The 19,462-nt window shown below is 37.1% G+C and overlaps 1 protein-coding gene across 1 annotated transcript; it reads left to right on the top strand.

The window, feature by feature from the left end:
• Positions 1–311: 311 nt before the first annotated feature.
• On the top strand, positions 312–19,327 carry LOC137392162 (ester hydrolase C11orf54 homolog). The gene is made up of 8 exons (XM_068078795.1): positions 312–773; positions 954–1,052; positions 6,945–7,018; positions 12,148–12,411; positions 13,342–13,491; positions 15,122–15,235; positions 17,400–17,581; positions 18,890–19,327. Exons 1-7 carry the CDS (start codon positions 695–697, stop codon positions 17,571–17,573), a joined length of 954 nt encoding a protein of 317 aa, XP_067934896.1. The 5' UTR covers positions 312–694; the 3' UTR covers positions 17,574–17,581; positions 18,890–19,327.
• Positions 19,328–19,462: the final 135 nt, after the last annotated feature.

The following is a 19,462-nucleotide window of genomic DNA, read 5'->3' as shown; positions in this document are numbered from 1 at the left end:
ATAATAAGCATATATTAGAGTAATAAACTATAATCATCATTTCTTTAATATGAACATTAATTACTATCTTAACTGGAAATGCATGATCCTTGTTTAACCCTTTTCATGGCTGATGTTATTGATCTAGTCAATCACTACGACTGACTAGCACAAAAAAGGGGCGCGGCCTAAACGCTCCTTGTTGGCACCGGAAACCCTCGTGTAGTTATCACTCTAGGGGGAGATAACTCTATGATTGTACCTACTTTTACAAACTCGAGTTTGTAAATATAACTCGGTTTATCAAATCGGGTTGCAAACCCGGGGCACTCCGCCATACACATCTCCATAACCGTAGACGTAATCTCCAGGAATTATAGACGACTAGAAGTGACTTCTCGTTGCCGAACTTTCTTATAGGCAAAACCTTTTGTAACTGAACCTTATTGTAGGCGAAATCTCTGTAACCCGTTCAAATAATCTAGGCACAGACACATATGATGAGGAACTAGTTTTTGCTAGGGCGGTTGAGCTGAGCTAAGATAACCAAAATGACTCGATGGCGAGATTGAATCGAGTGTGTGCAAAACCAAAACATGGGTGCAGCGATTAAACCGCATGCTTGCTAGAGGAGCGAAGGTTTTAGATAGCGCGGATTTTCTCACACGCAGTGAAAAATTATAACTACTTTGCTTGTTCTACGTCTAACGCGGGTATGTCTGACGTGGTAGTACAGAACCTACCCTGCAAATCTCTAAAACTGTTCACGCCAGCCCTCGCAGAACTAGCTGCAGGTACCCTTGATATATTGACGAGTTTTGTCATCGGTATAAGCAAAATATTGTATCAATATGTTATGTTACCAATGGCTTCTAGAGTGTTGTCATTGTCCTTTGCTTACTCCTGTATATCAATTGCATTTTCCTGATTGTTATTATATTATTTATGCATACTACTTTAACGGTTCTTTGTAGTACTGCAAAAAGGGCTCGAAGAGAACTTCGCGTCAGTACAAGTTTCTGTGATCGACTGTCCAGACTTGAGTCTTCCGCCGTATAGTTTGGCTTCACCTGGTATGTTTCATTTTGCATCAAATTAATTGGTGTTGAAGTAAAGTCCTGGCAACCCCCGAAACAGGTCAAGCAGGCACTGATGCATGGTTATACAGTAGATGTATAAGTATAAGCTGTACCTACTGTAGTATAAGCTTAACCTTAAGCTATACATCAAATAGTAGAAGTGTTGTATAAGCCTCCAAAGCACGTCCAGCAGGCTCATCTTCCCACGCAAAAATACCTTCGCTATCTCCGTCAGTTATGGTCTAGCTTCGCCAGTACTTTGTGACTTTCCGTTAGGGTCAATGCCGTTCTTACTATATCCTACAACTTCCCTTTAAGCCTCCTTCCAGGGTGCCATCACACCCTCTCTACAATATAAATACAAGCAACCAGCAGTAACTTCTTTTTTTCTTTATATAAATATATATATATATATGTACACCTCTATTTAAATGAACCTTTTTAATCTTCCCATATTAATTACATTCACTCTCCTTATTTCTCTGGCCCAGTCTTTCGTTATATCTCTCATTGGGTGAATACCATCCCTCAGCAGTTGTGGTCTGAATCTATGCGTGTGGTTCTTTCTAGTGAAAATCCTCCTATGCATATAGGGGGCTGCCATATTTCTAGCCATATTGAAATCAGTGATTAGTCTGTTATCGACCACAACCATCCTTCTCACCATCCTAGTATCCCATTCATTGTCATTTCTTACACTTCTGTCTCTACTCCTTGCCCTTAAAGCTAGATGATTGTTATAAATGGCAAAGTCCATGGGATAGATTGTACAAATAACTATAGTAATGTCATTTCTGAACATCCGTATCCTATAAGGTTCATATATCTCATCCAACGTACCATTATTGGGTCTATCTAAACTACATTGTCTCAAACTACCCGAATAATTTATCCCACTAAACCTTACAGGCTCTACGTGAACATAGATAATAGAATTGCGAAACCTTCCAAAGTCTGATGTTATATATTGTAACGCCTCGCTCCACGTCAGACCAGGTATTGATACAGTCTCAAACGAGGAGTCCTCCAACTCCCTCACAATAGAATTCCCCAGAACAAAAGTTTTCATGACTACAACAAATTATATCAGTTATATAACATCGCAGTTACAACCGCATTTAGAAAATTAAAAAAACTCGAGGAACTATCAGGATAAACCGAGGAAATCAGATAATTATAAATCAAACATCTTTAGAAGTTTCGATTTCCTTTCTGATTTTGTGACATATACTGGTTTGGGGTCACTCTGCTGTTTACTAGATCTTCTTCCTCTAGGTGATGACTGTGTCTGTTGTTGTGGTTCTTCCCTTTCTTGCGGAGCTTGTCGTCTCAGAAGAATTGGACTCTGTTGTCTTGATGTGCATCTATTTACTGGACTGTTTCCTGTCGGTGACTCGTTCTCCAGCCTGTTCTCACTAGTATATGTACTCGTTGGCTCTTGAGTAGTTTCTTTATCATCCTCCTGTCCCCTCTTTGTATGTTCTTCATGTACTGGCTTTGACTCTTCGGGACATCCTGCTGCCGTTTGCCCTCTTTCTTTGGGCAGTTCTGGAGAAGCCTGCACTTCTCCTGACTCCATATTCACTTCACCTCTTCCTACTACTTGAGCCCGATTCCTCCTAAAAAGTGTATCATTAGAACTTCTAGCTACTACTTCTCTTTATCTAGTAGCAACTACTCGAGCTGGAACACTCTGATCTCCTGGATTATTTACAACCACTGGCTGATTTGTAGTTAACTCTGATCTCGGTTTTGTTGCATATCGTTTGTTATACCATGAGTTTCTTTTGGATCGAATTTGTGCCTCTTTATCCTTCAGCTTTTTCAAGTCAATTCTCCCTTCGGGCATAATGCCCATCGAATTCATGGATCTGTTGAACAATAATTGTGCTGGTGAATAACCATTTGACAATGGCGTGTCCTTATACATACATCATATCTTTGTCATAAACTGTATTTTCATTGCATGAGCCAGTCTCAAAACTTAAAAATTGATTTTCTCAAAACGGCAAAAGTGTGACATCACTGGTTTTTCCATTGTGGTTTTCATTTATTTAGGTTCAAGTCCTCTACATCTATTAAATATTCCCTAAGTTTATCGTCAGCAACTCCTACAACTATCCTATCCTACACCATTTCATCATAAATTGTTTCATAGTCGCAGTTGTCTGCCTGTGACTGTATTTGTTTAATAAACTGATGGATAGGCTGAGTTCCTTGCTTGATAGTGTTAAAATTAACTCGTTCAAAAATAACAATTTTTTACACATTCAAAATGCCGATCAATCATGGCCATTACATTATCTAATGTCTTGGTTCTTCCTTCTTCCGTAGCATGAAAGGTGAATTGATTATATATCGGTACACTATCAGATCCTATCAAGAGTAGCAAATTGGCAATCTGTTGATCAGCCTACATTTCTGAATATTCCTTAGCAATTTTCAATATCTCAAATTGAGCTTTAAAAACGTTCCAATCAAGTGCTAAATTTTCACCTTTGAAATTTAATCTCTACACAAAATGATCTTCTCTACTTTCGGCCATGTCAATTTCTTGCACAACCCCAGTCAATATGATTTATAATTACCAAAGTTCCTACAAACTCTCTATAATCGAATTCCTACAAATTTGCTACTAAGCACCTCAGCAGAAACAATGGCAACTCAATACAATGTACCAATGTTAACAACAGAAGTTTCTACAAACTCTGATTATGATTTATATCTTAAATATACTACAAATTCACTAACTAGGCTTCTAGTAGTTCAATTCTGACACCATGTAGTATAAGCTTAACTTTAAGTTATACCTCAAATAGTAGAAGTCTTGAATAAGCCTCTAAAGCACGTCCAGCAGGCTCACCATCCCAGGCAAGAAGACCTTTGGGTATCTTCATCAGTTATCATCTAGCTTCGCCAGTACTTCGTGACTTTCCGTTAGGGTCAATGCCGTTTTTACTATATCCTACACCTACAACGTAAATAACTTGTTCCAGAAACGTTTAAGTTATAGGGACTTTTACGCAGTTTTACAACTTTTTTGTACATTCTTTGTACTAGTTTCAGATGATTGTAGGCAGGCATATTTCGAATGTATCTCCAAACACTGCACTCCCACGGGAAAACTAGACCGAAGGTTAATGCCAGCTGAAATTACTTTCGTTTTTCTTTTATTACCTGCCGACCAGCTCCAAGTCTATGAGTGAATTTTAACGTATGCAATTGTAATAGAATGATTCTTTGTTGTCATGTCTGTCTTGATAGTGTTCACATAAGTTTATCCTACTACTTAGAGATGTGACTGAGTCAAATTTTAGTTGATTTTAACAGAAAGTATCGATTTTTTTCTATCAGTTGAGATGTTGTTTGTTGTTTTAGGCGATCTCATTGTCAAGATATTTGAAAATTGAAATCAACAAAAATTGATCGTGGCAAAAACGGTCAGAAAAAAAGATGTGCCCGGACTCGCCCAAAATGATGTGTATAGTGAAAAAGCCTGTCTCTATCTCTCGTATTCACATCAGCTATTGCGATAAAAGTCTATTCCTATACAGCTCTATTGGCATAGATTTTATTTTTTATTTGCTCATGATTGCTAGAATAAAATTTGAAATCTAGCTACAGATACATTATTATAAATGTCTCAAACGCCTCAAATAAGGGAAATGAAACATTTGTCATATTGGTCGGCTCTAAATGCTGTGTAAACATCTGAGTACTGACTACGAGTAATTATGCCGTCGAGTTAACTTATTTCTTCGTGGCCTTTGTATTAGCAAAGTTTTCAGTTGCTAACCACACCGGAAACTCGTTACTAGATAAAATAAGCAGGCCGCATTATTGAAAAGTATATGTTTGAATATATGGTGAAACAAACTGCATTCCTGAAAAGTCATGTATAGTCAACATTATCTAGTCAATATTAGCATCAATTTGTAGAAAATAATTTACTGATCACATTTGATTAGTTGATCAAATTGACAAGTACAAAACAAATGGTTTTTTGAGTTGGTCAAAATAGTGAACGCAAAACAACGTAAATTTCTTTGAAATAAATTAACCCACCGATTCTGGCAAAACATTAATTTAAAGGTTGACTTGCAACAAAATTCACATTACAGTTATTTGGTATCAAAAGGTTCATCATGTCTTACTCTGTTGTGTTGAAGGTGGAAAATATATGGAAATGTGATTGCAAGCTCTTAAAAGCTCAAAAAAGAACAGTTAATCGCAGCCACACGAGACCGCCGTAGTTTGGATTCTCTTTCCAAAACGGCTCAAATGTGACGTAGTTGTGGTACATGGTTTCTGTTTACACTTTCATGCAACCTCATTTGTCAAAATATTTTCACAAATATACTTCACGCATTCAATAAAACCATGTCTATTGTTTTTACGCGTCTGTTTTATCGTCATTGTAATGCTGTCACTTAGCACTGATATCTTATAACTTACCATAAAAAATCGTTAAACTTTTTAACCTTACCTCGAAGGAGTATATATCATTGTCTGATAATCATGACGAGCCTGTTGGTTACCTGTGATAATCGAGTAATCGATAACTCGACCTCAACATCATTTATTCGAAAAGTTTTTGCCCAACGGTCATGGACACGGTTTTTATCGCTGTAGAATATCACTTCATTCCAAACCATAGAGACAAACATCAACTTTTAGTAGTTCTTAGGCGTCATTATTATCATCATCAGCGACAAAATATTCTTGTAAACGACTTTTATAAAGGTTTGCAGAAGATCAAGTTTTACCAAACACCCGCTTGGCCATGTCCCATCGAAAGCATAAATCCTCCGAATGAACTTAGAATAAAATCCGTAAAAGTGATCTTTGTTAAAACGCTCAAAAGAAAAATGTCTTTTTTCTGAGCGTTTTAACTGCGGTCAAGTTTTGCCAATTTTAATTTAAAAACGTCTCGTCATTCACATCACCTAAAACAAAACAAATATCAAAAAATAGAAAAATATTGATACTTTTCAATAAAATTTTTTAAAATTTCCTACGAGAGGCCCGGCTGAGGCCCTACATGAGAGAAACCTGTTGGGGGCTTACACCGCCCCCTCCACACCTTAGGTGTTCATAACTAGTCGCCTAATATTAGCAGCCCCAACTTGCAACCAGTGAATACAGGCCTGACTATTAATGAACAAAGCTATTTAATTTCGCATTTTCGCTCGTTCGTTATGATAGTTTAGTTTCGCACATGAAATTTTCGCGAGAGGATGACTCTGCGAAAACGCGAAAGTTAGATGAGGCGAATAAATAAGTATCCTAGGATATACATGTACATGTATATATTACCTATAGACCAGGAGACTCAAATTTAAAGGTAGATTCACCTCCATTCTATCTTCCTCTGCAGCTTAACGCTGCTGACGCCTGTTAGCTTTAACCAAAGGCTGTCTGCTTCAATCTTTTACCAGCTGATGCTCAGAAAAATCTGAGCCACATTCGCTCGAACTGAAAGCCATTTTTAAATACTGTAGTTAGTCAATAAAACGCGTTGAATCAGTAAATTCCCTAATGACGAAAATCTTCGAGATCAAAGACAACGCGTTTTACTAGCGATAACATGTATTATGACCTATATAAAATTTTCGTGCTGATGATTGGCTAAAAAATATCTAATTTTTTTCACTCATGGACTCCTTTCATATGTACCACTGTATACGTCACGAATAAAGCACCCGCTTGAACCTGAGCATTTCAAAAAATTATCTCATTCAAACGCATAAATCTCTGGACCGGATTAGTCTACAAAGACAAAAATGACATCAAATTGTAGTTGATGTTTTAGCCTTTTATTGGTCTTAATTTCATTTGATCGACATTTTTGATGCAATCACCCCTTTAATTTGTTTTTGTCTCTAGGCTTGTGTGGAGATCAAAAAGTAGTGGATGTAGGAGGCCCATACTACTTGCTTCCACTCGCTAACAAGGAGAAGGTATGACATGGATTATCTTTTCCATAGTTTAATTGGGATGAAGAGCTTCAGAATTTTACTAACCACTAGCACACGCATGGCGATGTCACGACCATGTTGCAATTGTTGTTGCTCTAAAATCACTAATTCAATGAACAACATTATGAATGAAATCTTTGACATGGTTTTAAGCTAATTTGATTTCAAATAAGAGAAAAGTCCATTTTTTCTTAAAAAGGCAAAGGAAACCGATGATGACTTTCTTCATCGTTTCTATCTGTACTTTATGGTTTGTCTTATATTTCAATACACTATCCAATCAATGATCTAAGATTGGTTAAAGTTTGTATGAATCGGGTGATTTGATTTGTTAGGTATTATTTGACATGCTTGCGATATTTACTTCAGTAAAACCTGTTTAAATGAATTTGATTGCTAATAAAATAAGAAATTGGGGCAGGGCTCCTGGCAAGGGTCTAGTCAGTGACTGCTTCACATTGTGTATTACTTCCACCTTGCGCTTGTTGTTACACTAAAAATGAGTAACTCTATAAAAAAAGTATAATGATTGTAATCTATGACTTAGTTAAAACTGTTGAAGGAGTAGGGAGGGCGGGGCAGAGACAAACTTGTAGTGAAAAGGTAGGCTATCGATAATACGGGTACATGTAGAGGATTACTTAAATAAAACCTTGTTTGCTCAGCAGACTTTTCAGCAGTATTTTCTAAAAGTAAATACAAACTGTGCTCATACTCGGATGTTTTGACTGGTTGCCACTATCAACAGTAAACTAAGTTAAAGATTGTATTACGCACTGCGTGGGTGATTTGTGTGATTTTTGCATGTTCATCAGGAAATGAGAATTTGTTCAAAAGCATTGCTGCCTGAAATTATATTAGGAGGTAAGACCTTCTTACAAAATTTCTGTATTTCACGTCATATATACATTGTATATACATAGGCTGTAGGTCCTATATATGATGTAAAATACAGAAATTTCGTAATATATACATATGTATATACATATTTCTCAAAGTTTATGTGTCTGTGTATGTCCAGCTATGACTATTAAAATATTGGAACTGAAATTCTGCATTCGGATGGATTTGAACTCACAAAAATTGCAACCACAAGATTAATATCCATGCGCTCTACCACTGAGTCATACAAAGCATATTGATCAAAGACATTATCATATACCGTATACCGTATGCGCAGGCTAAATGACGTATTATTTGAGCATTGCGCCTACGCTTTACGATGCTCCTGTTATAAAATATTTTCGTCTAACTCTAGGAAATGCGATGCTTTTTCATTATTTTTTGTTAGGGCAAAATTTTTCTGCCACACGGTATCAACAATAATTTTTCTCGAAATTAAAATTTGGCGATTTATGTACTGATTATATACGTTATTAAAAGATATATTTTGCTCGTCATTGTGAGTTCAGCATTGTCCGTTATGGTAAAAACCAATTCGCAAACGGATAAAGGATAAAATTTGAGTTTGAAGTTTATTAAAATACACACTAAAACTTCCTTAAAGTATGTGCTTAGTAAGCCAAATTCATTTAAGTTGGATTCAGCGTTTTTGTTACATTTCTGTCTCGAAGGTAAAAGCTCTCTAAGTAGTACATTGTAATGTTATATTATCTTGCAGATCATAACCACAAAATGCACTAAAGTCATTGTAGGTACCTATACTTACTAACGTTAACATACTGTTTTGTTACTATATTTTAATGAGGATGATTTTTACCAGGATGTGATTGCATTAGATAGTTACTATGGGTTTCTATACCACTTTATGTACTTCTATTAGCCTATGATATTTTTGCATGCCGACATTGGCAACGCTGGGTAGTACAGCTAATATATATATATACATGTATATATATCTATATATATATATTTCTCAAAGTATGTCTGTCGTCTGTCTGTCATTCCGACTATAGCTATTATTAGAATAGCTGTAGCTGGAAAACAATGCTGACACAACGTCATGGCCTGCCACCATTAGAAGCCTAGCGCCTATTAACTAGCTTACTGGTATTCCTAGCTTACTAGCTTAGAATTAGTAAGCTTACTAGCGTACTAGCTTACATAGTTTTAGTTTATAAGCTGATTTTTAACACCCGAGCAACGCCAGGAGGCACAGCTAGTAGATGTTTATAGAACAATTGAGAAAAAGAACAAATGACTTGTTAAAGGATCATTGATATATATACAGTGGTGTGCATAAACTTGGAATCACATTGTTTTGTTCACTCTATATCGAATGGATCTTCCATTTGCTTTCTATTTTCCCGCTAATTATGATGCCATGCCAGATATTATATATCAATCTGATCAGCAGAAGATGTGCTTTCAAAGAATGCATTGATTGATTTAACACAATCATTTCTGATTGATTTATATTAATCCTATTAAACAGATTAATTATGGTGTTTTAATTATGGTGTAATTATTGGTGGTTTTAATTATGGTGTATTAATCTGTAAACAGATTAATTATGGTGTATTAATTGGTGGCCCTTTTCAGGGCCACCAATTTGTATAAAAAAGTTTGTTTGTATCCTATTTTATCAATTTTCACTAACAACATTTATAGCCAGCAATAAGTCTGCCTTTTGGTAGATCCACCCCCAGCGATAAAAATCTCAGAATATTTTCGAATATTTGGCATCATCTTGTTCTTCAGAATTTTCCCTTTCAAATAATATATATATATTGATGGGGTTAAGGTACTTAACTCCAAAGAATTTCTTAGACAACAGCATATAAACATACATATTTGAAGATTTAACTGGTGATTCCAAGTTTATGCACACCACTGTATATATATATATATATATAGGTGACTCCTTATCACCGCTGCTCTTCTGCATATGCCTAAACCCTCTAAGCAATATGCTGGAGGAGACTCAATATGGGTACCAGTTTAAGTGTGGCACCAAGATAAACCACCTCTTCTACATGGATGACATCAAGCTGTACGCTAACAAAGAAAGGGACATTGATTCGCTAATACACCTCACTCAGGTATACAGCAAGGACATCGGAATGACCTTCGGTATTGAGAAATGTGGAAGGCTAATTCTTAAGAAAGGCCATTCTATGCTCACAGATGGCCTAAAAATGCCAAATAGTACCATCAAAGATATAGAAGAAGGGTACAAGTACTTGGGGATTATGCAAAGCAACATCAATCACGAAGCCGAGGTACGTCACAAAGCCATAACCGAATACAAGAAACGCCTTCGGCAGGTCTTACGGAGCCAGCTCAATGCCAAGAACCAAGTCATGGCAATAAATACCTACGCACTGCCAGTAATAAGATATCCAGCAGGCATAATAAAGTGGACTGAGGAAGCCATCAAAGAAACAGATATAGCAACTCATAAACTGCTGACCATGCATGGAGCACTCCACCAAAAATCTGATACTACTAGATTGTATCTTGATAGGAAAGATGGCGGTAGGGGACTCAAAAGTGTACAGCAGACAGTGAAAGAGGAGGAGCAAAGCATCAAAGCATATGCTGCCTCCATGGCCATCTCAGATAAGTTGCTAGCTGAATTTCAATCGGCTGCTCTTACAACGGACCTACGCCCTGATGATGAGGAAATTGACTGGCACACGAAACCTCTTCATGGTGCTTACCACCAACAAATATCTAAGGTTGGCGATCTTCACCAGACATATATGTGGCTGAACAAAGGAAACCTAACGGCCAATACAGAGTCCCTAATCATGGCAGCCCAGGAGCAAGTGCTCCCAACAAGGCAACTCCAAACGAAAATCTATCACACTAGAGACGATCCTAGATGCAGACTGTGCAAAGATGCACCTGAGACCATCCAACACATCATCAGTGGATGCAAGCAGCTAGCAGGGAACGCATACACTGAGCGACATAATCATGTTGCAGGTGTTGTGTATAGAGGTCTATGTGATGAGTATGGCCTTAATAAACCACAACACTAGTGGGAAGCTCCTGGTAAGGTGAATGAAAATGACCGCTCTAAGATCCTCTGGGACTTCTACATCCAAACTGACAAGCATGTCCTAGTAAACCAACCAGATATAGTGGTGGTAGACAAGGAGAACAAGAGAGCTACTATAATAGATATAGCAGTACCCAATGACTACAATATAGCCAGCAAAGAAAAAGAAAAGGTAGAGAAATATCTCCCTCTTGGAGAAGAAATTGAAAAATGCTGGAATGTAAGAACAGCTGTAATCCCAGTAGTCATTGGGGCACTAGGCGCAATAACACCGGCGCATAAAATGTGGCTTGCCCAAATACCAACAACAATCAACTCAGGTGAGTTGCAGAAAAGTGCGCTATTGGGAACAGCTAAGATCTTTAGGCGAGTGCTCAAACTCCCAGGTCTCTGGTAGGAGACCCGAGTTAGAGCAGAATTTACCACCCATACGGGGAATCCGGGGTGAGGAAACAATTTTATATATATATATATATATATATACATGTATATATATATATATATATATACTTGTATATATATATACACGTATATATATACATGTATATATATATACATGTATATATATATACATGTATATATATATACAGGTATATATATATATACATGTATATATATACATGTATATATATATATATATCAGAATAGAGTGTGAGCAGGTACAAACTTTTATGGAGCCGAATCAAATGAAATCAGTAAATAATATGGCGTATGTTTGAGTGCGTGTTTGTGCATGTGTTTGTCTGTAGGTCTGTCTCTCTGTCAGTCTTTGAGTCTGCATAAACGCTACGAGTTTTTTTCATTTTGGGACCGATTTCTTTTAAACATCACACGCATATGCTCTATGCCTTCCACTAGTCCGCCAAAAATGGTTTCCAAACTCCATCTGGTTACTGAGAACCAATCTCTGAAACACCTGTCTCCAGTCTCTGAAACACCTGCAGGCTTTCTTATTAAAAATAAAGGAAATCTCGACCATCGCCTGACTTTTTGCTAATTTTTAATAGACACATAGATAAATTCGTAAATTTACACTTCTCATTATTTGAATGAAGTTATTTTGTATAGACTTGTACAGATCAACACTAGAATATGTGATAAACCTCACATTTTCACTCGCATTTGTGCTGACCCTCTCTTGTAGTTGTACAGGCTGCGTGATATAGCAAAGATATGCGGAGATCATTCAGGCCTTATGGTTGGAGCTGGTGCGGGGCCATGGCCCGTAGTAGGTGCCAACTGTGAATTAATGGCTAATATCAACGTTACGGGAGACACAGTTGATGTCAGGTCGAAGGTAGCGAAGGTTAATGCTGAGACACAACTAGGGGAGACTCAAGACATAGATACTGATGCGTTCGCTCTGATGGGCAACTTTTACTTATCCAAAGGCAATAGAGATGGCAAGGTAAGACTGCTTGTGTCAGTTGTTGCCCTTCTCACAAAACTTTTCATGCTCGAAAACACATTGCAAATGGTGTCATTTTACCGTGTATGATGATCGCCTGCATATGGCACGGTCAGTGATAAGATGACTTTCGTATATTTCAATGTTTATACACATTTCACTATTGAATATTGGTATAATTCAAAATTGGTCTGAGGCTTCATATGTATAATACACAGAAGCCCGATGACGTGATAGTCCATGAATGGTATGTTCCTGTTTGGAGTTGTCTGTTCAGCTGCATGGGGCAACAACTTACAATTTCTATATTTCTAAATTTATCTTAACCTTCTTCTAAACCTTAACCTATCTTAACTTTGATGTTGTATTCATACATTTTCAATTAATTTTATGTGTTTCTGTTTGAACTATCTTTCTGTTACTAGGGTTTGTTCGATAGTAATGTATATAAAGATAAACTATTAACCACAATAACTGTTCAATTCATTGATTATTGGACTAATGGCTGTTTGTAGAGCTATATTCATTATTTATCAAACATCTTATTTCATTATTAAACTCATTAGAAGTTCGGTTTGCTTAAGCGTTAGTGGGTATTTTGCATTTTTAAGTTAAGGTTTTTAAATTTAAATCATGCTAATATGGCTTTTCTGTACTTGTTCTGTTGTTATTGTCTAAGCTGTAGTCGTCTGTTCAGAAATCAGGATTGTACTGAAGTCTGAGCTTGCTCAGGGTGAGCAGAACTAGTTGGTAGTAATGTTAGTCCAATTAGTTTTAAGGTTGAACAGTTATTGCGAGTGTAGAATAGCCAGTGTTTGGTAAACAATGAGATTAAAATCGCTATGTTCATCTGTTGGGCAATCATCTGTCAACACAGCGTATGTACTTATGTTGTTCTGTTCCTAGCTGACACAGGCTATTTTCTTACAGGTCCTGGAGATAAAGGCCTCACACCGCACGGGGCCAGACAACTACATGAGTTCCATAAGGAACACTCTGCATAAGCATTATGGCGATCAAACTCTTGGCCTCGGTGGTACCTTTCTGGTAGAAAAAGGGAAAGCCAAGCTTCACGTCATGGTATAGTTAATCACTATCTGCGAGATGACACCTTGCTACTGGTTGTGCTAAAGATGTCTTTATTTTTCTGACAGGCCTTTGGGGATGTATTAGTGACAGGCCTTTAGGGATGTATTAGTGACAGGCCTTTGGGGATGTATTAGTGACAGGCCTTTGGGAATGTATTAGTGACAGGCTTTTGGGGATGTATTATTGACAGGCCTTTGGGGATGTATTAGTGACAGGCCTTTGGGGATGTATGAGTGACAGGCCTTTGGGGATGTATTAGTGACAGGCCTTTGGGGGTGTATTAGTGACAGGCCTTTGGGTATGTATTAGTGACAGGCCTTTGGGTATGTATTAGTGACAGGCCTTTGGGGATGTATTATTGACAGGCCTTTGGGGATGTATTAGTGACAGGCCTTTGGGGATGTATGAGTGACAGGCCTTTGGGGATGTATTAGTGACAGGCCTTTGGGGGTGTATTAGTGACAGGCCTTTGGGTATGTATTAGTGACAGGCCTTTGGGTATGTATTAGTGACAGGCCTTTGGGGATGTATTAGTGACAGGCATTTGGGGATGTATTAGTGACAAGCCTTTGGGTATGTATTAGTGACAGGCCTTTGGGGATGTATTAGTGACAGGCCTTTGGGGATGTATTAGTGACAGGCCTTTGGGGATGTATTAGTGACAGGCCTTTGGGGATGTATTAGTGACAGGCCTTTGGGGATGTATTAGTGACAGGCCTTTGGGTATGTATTAGTGACAGGCCTTTGGGGATGTATTAGTGACAGGCCTTTGGGGATGTATTAGTGACAGGCCTTTGGGGATGTATTAGTGACAGGCCTTTGGGGATGTATTAGTGACAGGCCTTTGGGTATGTATTAGTGACAGGCCTTTGGGTATGTATTAGTGACAATGAGAAATTCTCACTCAGTCTTTAAGATGAACTTACACAAAATTACTAGAAACTAGCAGAATTGAGACACGTTGCCGATTGATGTCGGCGACGTGAACTAATAGCCGATATTAATAATGAGAAAGGCAGCTACGCAACTAGTGGCTGCCTTTCTGGTCGTAGTTTTCTTCTGAGCGTTTTAACTGTGGTCAAGTTTTATCGTTATACGTGTAAACCTTGAAACATCCTGGCAGTCAGATCACCTCAAACAACAAAAACAATAGCAAATGATAGAAAAATACCGATACTTTCTGATAACATTTACTAAAATTTTGTCAGTTCATCTTTAAGCCCTGGATATATATATATGCTTACCAGTTCATATCGCCTCTTGGTGCAATACTCTAAGGTGTTGTGTAGAACTGTATTAAGTTTGGTGTCAAATTGTATAGCTGATCAACTTTCAAAACACTTGGATTTTCGAATTTCCATGACATAATTAACGTTTGCTCAATATAAATTCCTCAGGTCTTAATGCTGATCCGTGTTTCCTTTAGTTTTTGAATCCAGAAAAATTTATAAGATTAAAACTGAGCATGAGGCTTCTATGCAGAGTTGAAGACATTTATTCCTATACAGCAGTGTTTATAGATCACTTGTTCACACCAGTAGACTTAGCCTCACAATATCAGAATTATTCCCTCAAACACAGCAACAGGAAGACAAATGTTGCAAATAAAATGGTTTTGTAGTCAGAGTTCTCTACCACCCCTATCAACAATGCTGAACAACTGAATAATTGGTTGAAGTTCTATGAGTATGAAGGCCCTGTGACAGCACTAGGATATCTCCTGTCACATGACCCTGTAAGTTATTCATTTTCACTGTTTTTGTTGTAATACCAAAAACTGATTTTTTAATGGAAATAAGCACATCTCTATATATATATATATATAAATTTCAATGTTTGTCTGTCGTCTGTCTAGTTATAGCGATAAAGTCATAGCAATGAAAGATTACCTTTGTACTGGTTTGAAACCCAGGGTTGATACTCTGAAAGAAACACCCACCTGGCTAGGCCCAGACGTGGATATTGTACCCCCAATCACCTGGTTGGTCAATTTGAAATACAGCCCCTAAACACTGGGAGTTCCCTAGGGGGCGCCCAGGTTCCACGCCCCACTAAACATCCAATATGATTCAGAAGCTATAAAAATAATTTCCTCTAGGCCTATAGCATATGTATCCCCTATGTACCGAGGGAACACCTAATCAGGCCAATCAATGAAAGAAATGGTTCAGCAAAACTTAGTAAATTTTATTTGGGGAAAGCTATGAAAAACATGAGCCCTTTCACTGGCGTGGCTGTGGAAGCCCCCCAAAGTAGCAAATTCACTGGCAGTGCCCCATGGTCTGAAACCGTCATCCGTGAAACCGTGAACCCCTAAAACGTGATTTTGGGCCGAGCCTAATGGGCCTTTGGGGGAGTATCAACCCTGGGGATTGAAACGCCTGAAATTCAAATCGCAAGTCCATTAACAAACGCGCGTAACCACGAGGCTAAACCGTTCTTACTATTCCCATCGGTCTTACTATATACCATATATCCTTTTCGCATTGCACACGCTAAATGAGCACTTTTTATTATTAATTAGTATTACTTTTTGCGTTTGTTATTTTTCTGAAATATTTTTAAAATCTAAGTTTTTTTACCTTTACCAATTTTTTTAATTTGTATTTTCAAACATACCATTTCAATTGTACCGTTACACTCACATTTCCGGTTTCGGTAAATCTGTAAAAGTTAAATGCTTTTCACGTGAACAATTGTATTATCTGGAGTAGGAATTGCCGCTACATTCTCTCTCTCTCTTTGGTCAGACATGGTATCAGACAAATAAGTCGGATATCTCATGTTTGTACCAGCATCGAGTGGTACCAGTATCGTCCATCAAAACTTGGAATACAACGAGGTTCTGCTACAACAGTAACCTTTTTTTAAACAGGCACTCCCGTGTACTCATTCCTTATTTTTTCTCTTAATTTATTTGAACTGCACAAAAATACTTTTTTCATGATATGAAGTTTGAAAGTTAGAAGGGTAAATGTTGTATATGTTAAATAAAAATAAGTTTTCTGCCTAAAGACTTTTTATTACCCGGGCATTTAACTAGTTTTATATTTGAAATTGTGTTTATTATCACCTCAAAATGGACCTTTCAGTATACCACATGAAAATTTCAGCTACTAAATGTATTTGATTTTCTACCCAGATCAATTTACAATATAACTGTGTTCAAGTTTCTCAAAACATTGCAACTTTGTAAGTGAAATTTAAAAAGCGGGCAAAATTATAGATAAAATGTGAAACACTATAAAAATGAGAATAAGAAAGGTAAGTTAGTTTAAACAAGGTTAGTATGGGGCTCCATAACTCTGTCACCGCTTCCACTTAAAAACTTATGCATTACTGATAATAATAATTTTTTCATTCAATTCATTTGATTTGATTTAGTTATCACCGTTTTATGCAAAAAATTTGTTTTAACACTATTTGTAATTTACTTGCAGTGTCTATTAAGGAGTTAATGAAAGTTTTTGGGTTGTGAAACAAATCAAATCAGTTGCTGTGTATTTTTGTAAAAATCTTTGCTCCGACAGTTTTAACATATGAAGCAGATTTCATAATGAATTAACTTTCTATGTAGAGGTTTGACTGCATGTTTAAAGTGAATACAAATGTCGATATAACGTGTGGTTTGTTTGACTCGCATGTCTGTGATTGCAAAGTAAATGCTTGCAATTCCTAAAATATTCATACGCTGATCAAACCCGCTGTAAAAATCAATCTGGTTCAACTAGTTTGAAACTCTGTAGATACAAGAAAATAATTCACAAGTGATCAACTAGAAAGTAATAGTAAAAATGAAGTAGTGGCAAATAACCACATCTGAGTAGTCAGAATATTATAATTCATTTGAATGAACATCTTCTGTATCAGCTGCTAAAGAGTTGTTTACTCTTGGTCAGGGTCTCGATGTGCGAATAGAGCATTTCCACTGCTTTACTGATCGTGGTGTGGGCGGGCACTATCACTATGACACAACACCCGAAGATGTTGCTTATCGTGGATACTTTGGACTCGCTGAGACTTTCTATAGGATTGATGCTCCCCCAGAAATCCTAAATTTCGGAAAGGACTAAATTTGCTGGTAAATCTTGACATATTTCATGTTCATTATTCGAAGTACTTTTTAGAAGTTAAGTATGACCACGCCTGGAGACTTCATCTTCGGAAACGCCTACTAGTACAGTGCACCCTCAGGATACGATTTTGATCCGTTCCAGGGTTGGCGTAGTATGGTGAAAGAATCATATGTAAGGGTATAGAAACCATAGTGACTATATAATGGCAACATACCATGGTAAAAATCGTCAAACTTTTATATAAGCGCTGTACATATTAAAAATTCGTAACTAACTATTATGTTAACCTTAGTAACTATAGTTACCTACAGTGACTTTATTATATTTAGTGGTTATGGTCTGCAATAAAATGTAGCATTATAAGCTACCGTAGGGAGTTCTTAACTTCAAGACAGACATACGTATAACGTAAACTTTGCATTCACCTCAAACAAGTTTATCTTACTTAACACACACACACACACACACTTTTAAGCTAAGCTATACTATATATTTTAAACTATTTACTGAATTTCGACTTTTTATTACTAAAAATTTATCACTTATTAGCTTCTATCGTTGCTTTCACTATAACTTTTAGCGGACCTGTTTAAAACATTTTTCATCCTAATTCGGGAAACAAAAACCGAACGATGCTGTTTTCGTAACGAAGTGGCTTGTTGTTAGCAAGTTCCTGGAAGTTGTCTGACCACTAGACCTTCGGTATGAAGGGATCGCAACTCTAACTTTGTTACTGGTTTTGAAGGGAAAATAGTAGTTTTATACGTGAGAATGGATGAACTCAGAGCAATTGGTCATTTGTCTCTTTCAAGCATTGTAAAAATATTTTCGGCGAACAGCATTTTAGTGTCTGTTTTTTTTGCGCACATAATAAGCACACCGACTACCAAATTCGAACTTGAGTGAAAGTTCTGTTGAATTCGTATAGTGAATTGAAAAATCATTTTCCACTTCATAAGGTGAAAAAGTCATATATCAGAGTAATCGTATTCTGAGGGTGCACTGTATTTGTTTTTCAACTACAATATATCATTCATTGTAATTCCATAGAGGTTACACAAGACTCACTTGTATACAGCATCTTTCGAACAGCTTTTAGCTGCTATGCAATTCAACCTAGTCATCTTTGATTACATTTGTCACTGTTGTTGGGCAGATTGTAAAGTTTACATTTTTTTTCAAACAGGCATGTTCATAACAAAGGAACAAAATGTACAGGATGATTGATATTTTGAATTGAATGTTGAATTTTAAAGCTGTGTTAGGTTTCTCCCTCTCACTTTTGCCCACCATTTTGTTAAATTCTCTTTCAGATAAAGGGAAAGTTAGATGCACCGATAACAATCACCGAGGATCAAAGGCTTCCATGCTTACCTAGTCTCAAAATGCAGTGTTGATTAGAATGGACCAGCCATTCATGTATTTCTGCAACCTACCCTAATCATTTAGTGGCCATACTAGCTCACTTTTACTAATGCCTTTATTTGAAAACATACTAGATAATATCTAGTCTTCCTTTATGCTTGCCAAATGTTTCTACTGGCAAAAGCTTAAGCTGACCTTAAGCTCGCTGTGCCCTGTATTATTCACTCTTGCTCAACTGCTTCGCACTATGATTGTATGTTATTAAGTCAATTGAAATATTATAACAGATACACACGATTATATACCATCAGATAGCTAGTGGTTCCTAGCAACACACCTACAACTTCAGAAGTCATACTTAGCACCACTTGATCACGCACCATAATTATAGTAACAGGCAAGCTAAGATATATGTATTCCATCGAGGCACACATCTTCCAATGTTCTATCTCTATAGTCAGGACGTTTGATGGTATTTGCTGAAGGCGCGCGTGCTGTGTGGCCTGCAGGAATTTCAGTTC

Source organism: Watersipora subatra, chromosome 3 (genome assembly GCF_963576615.1).
Source record: "Watersipora subatra chromosome 3, tzWatSuba1.1, whole genome shotgun sequence".
Lineage (NCBI taxonomy): Eukaryota > Metazoa > Bryozoa > Gymnolaemata > Cheilostomatida > Watersiporidae > Watersipora > Watersipora subatra.
Note: the sequence above shows the minus strand (reverse complement) of the source record. Positions and strands in the feature narration are given on the sequence as shown.

Bases quoted from the DNA above. Each gene is read 5' to 3' on its own strand.
- LOC137392162 (XM_068078795.1), top strand. From the start codon at position 695: ATGTCTGACGTGGTAGTACAGAACCTACCCTGCAAATCTCTAAAACTG. The intron at 774-953 runs GTACCCTTGATA...GGTTCTTTGTAG, and splicing joins CCTCGCAGAACTAGCTGCAG to TACTGCAAAAAGGGCTCGAA. The intron at 7,019-12,147 runs GTATGACATGGA...CCTCTCTTGTAG, and splicing joins CACTCGCTAACAAGGAGAAG to TTGTACAGGCTGCGTGATAT.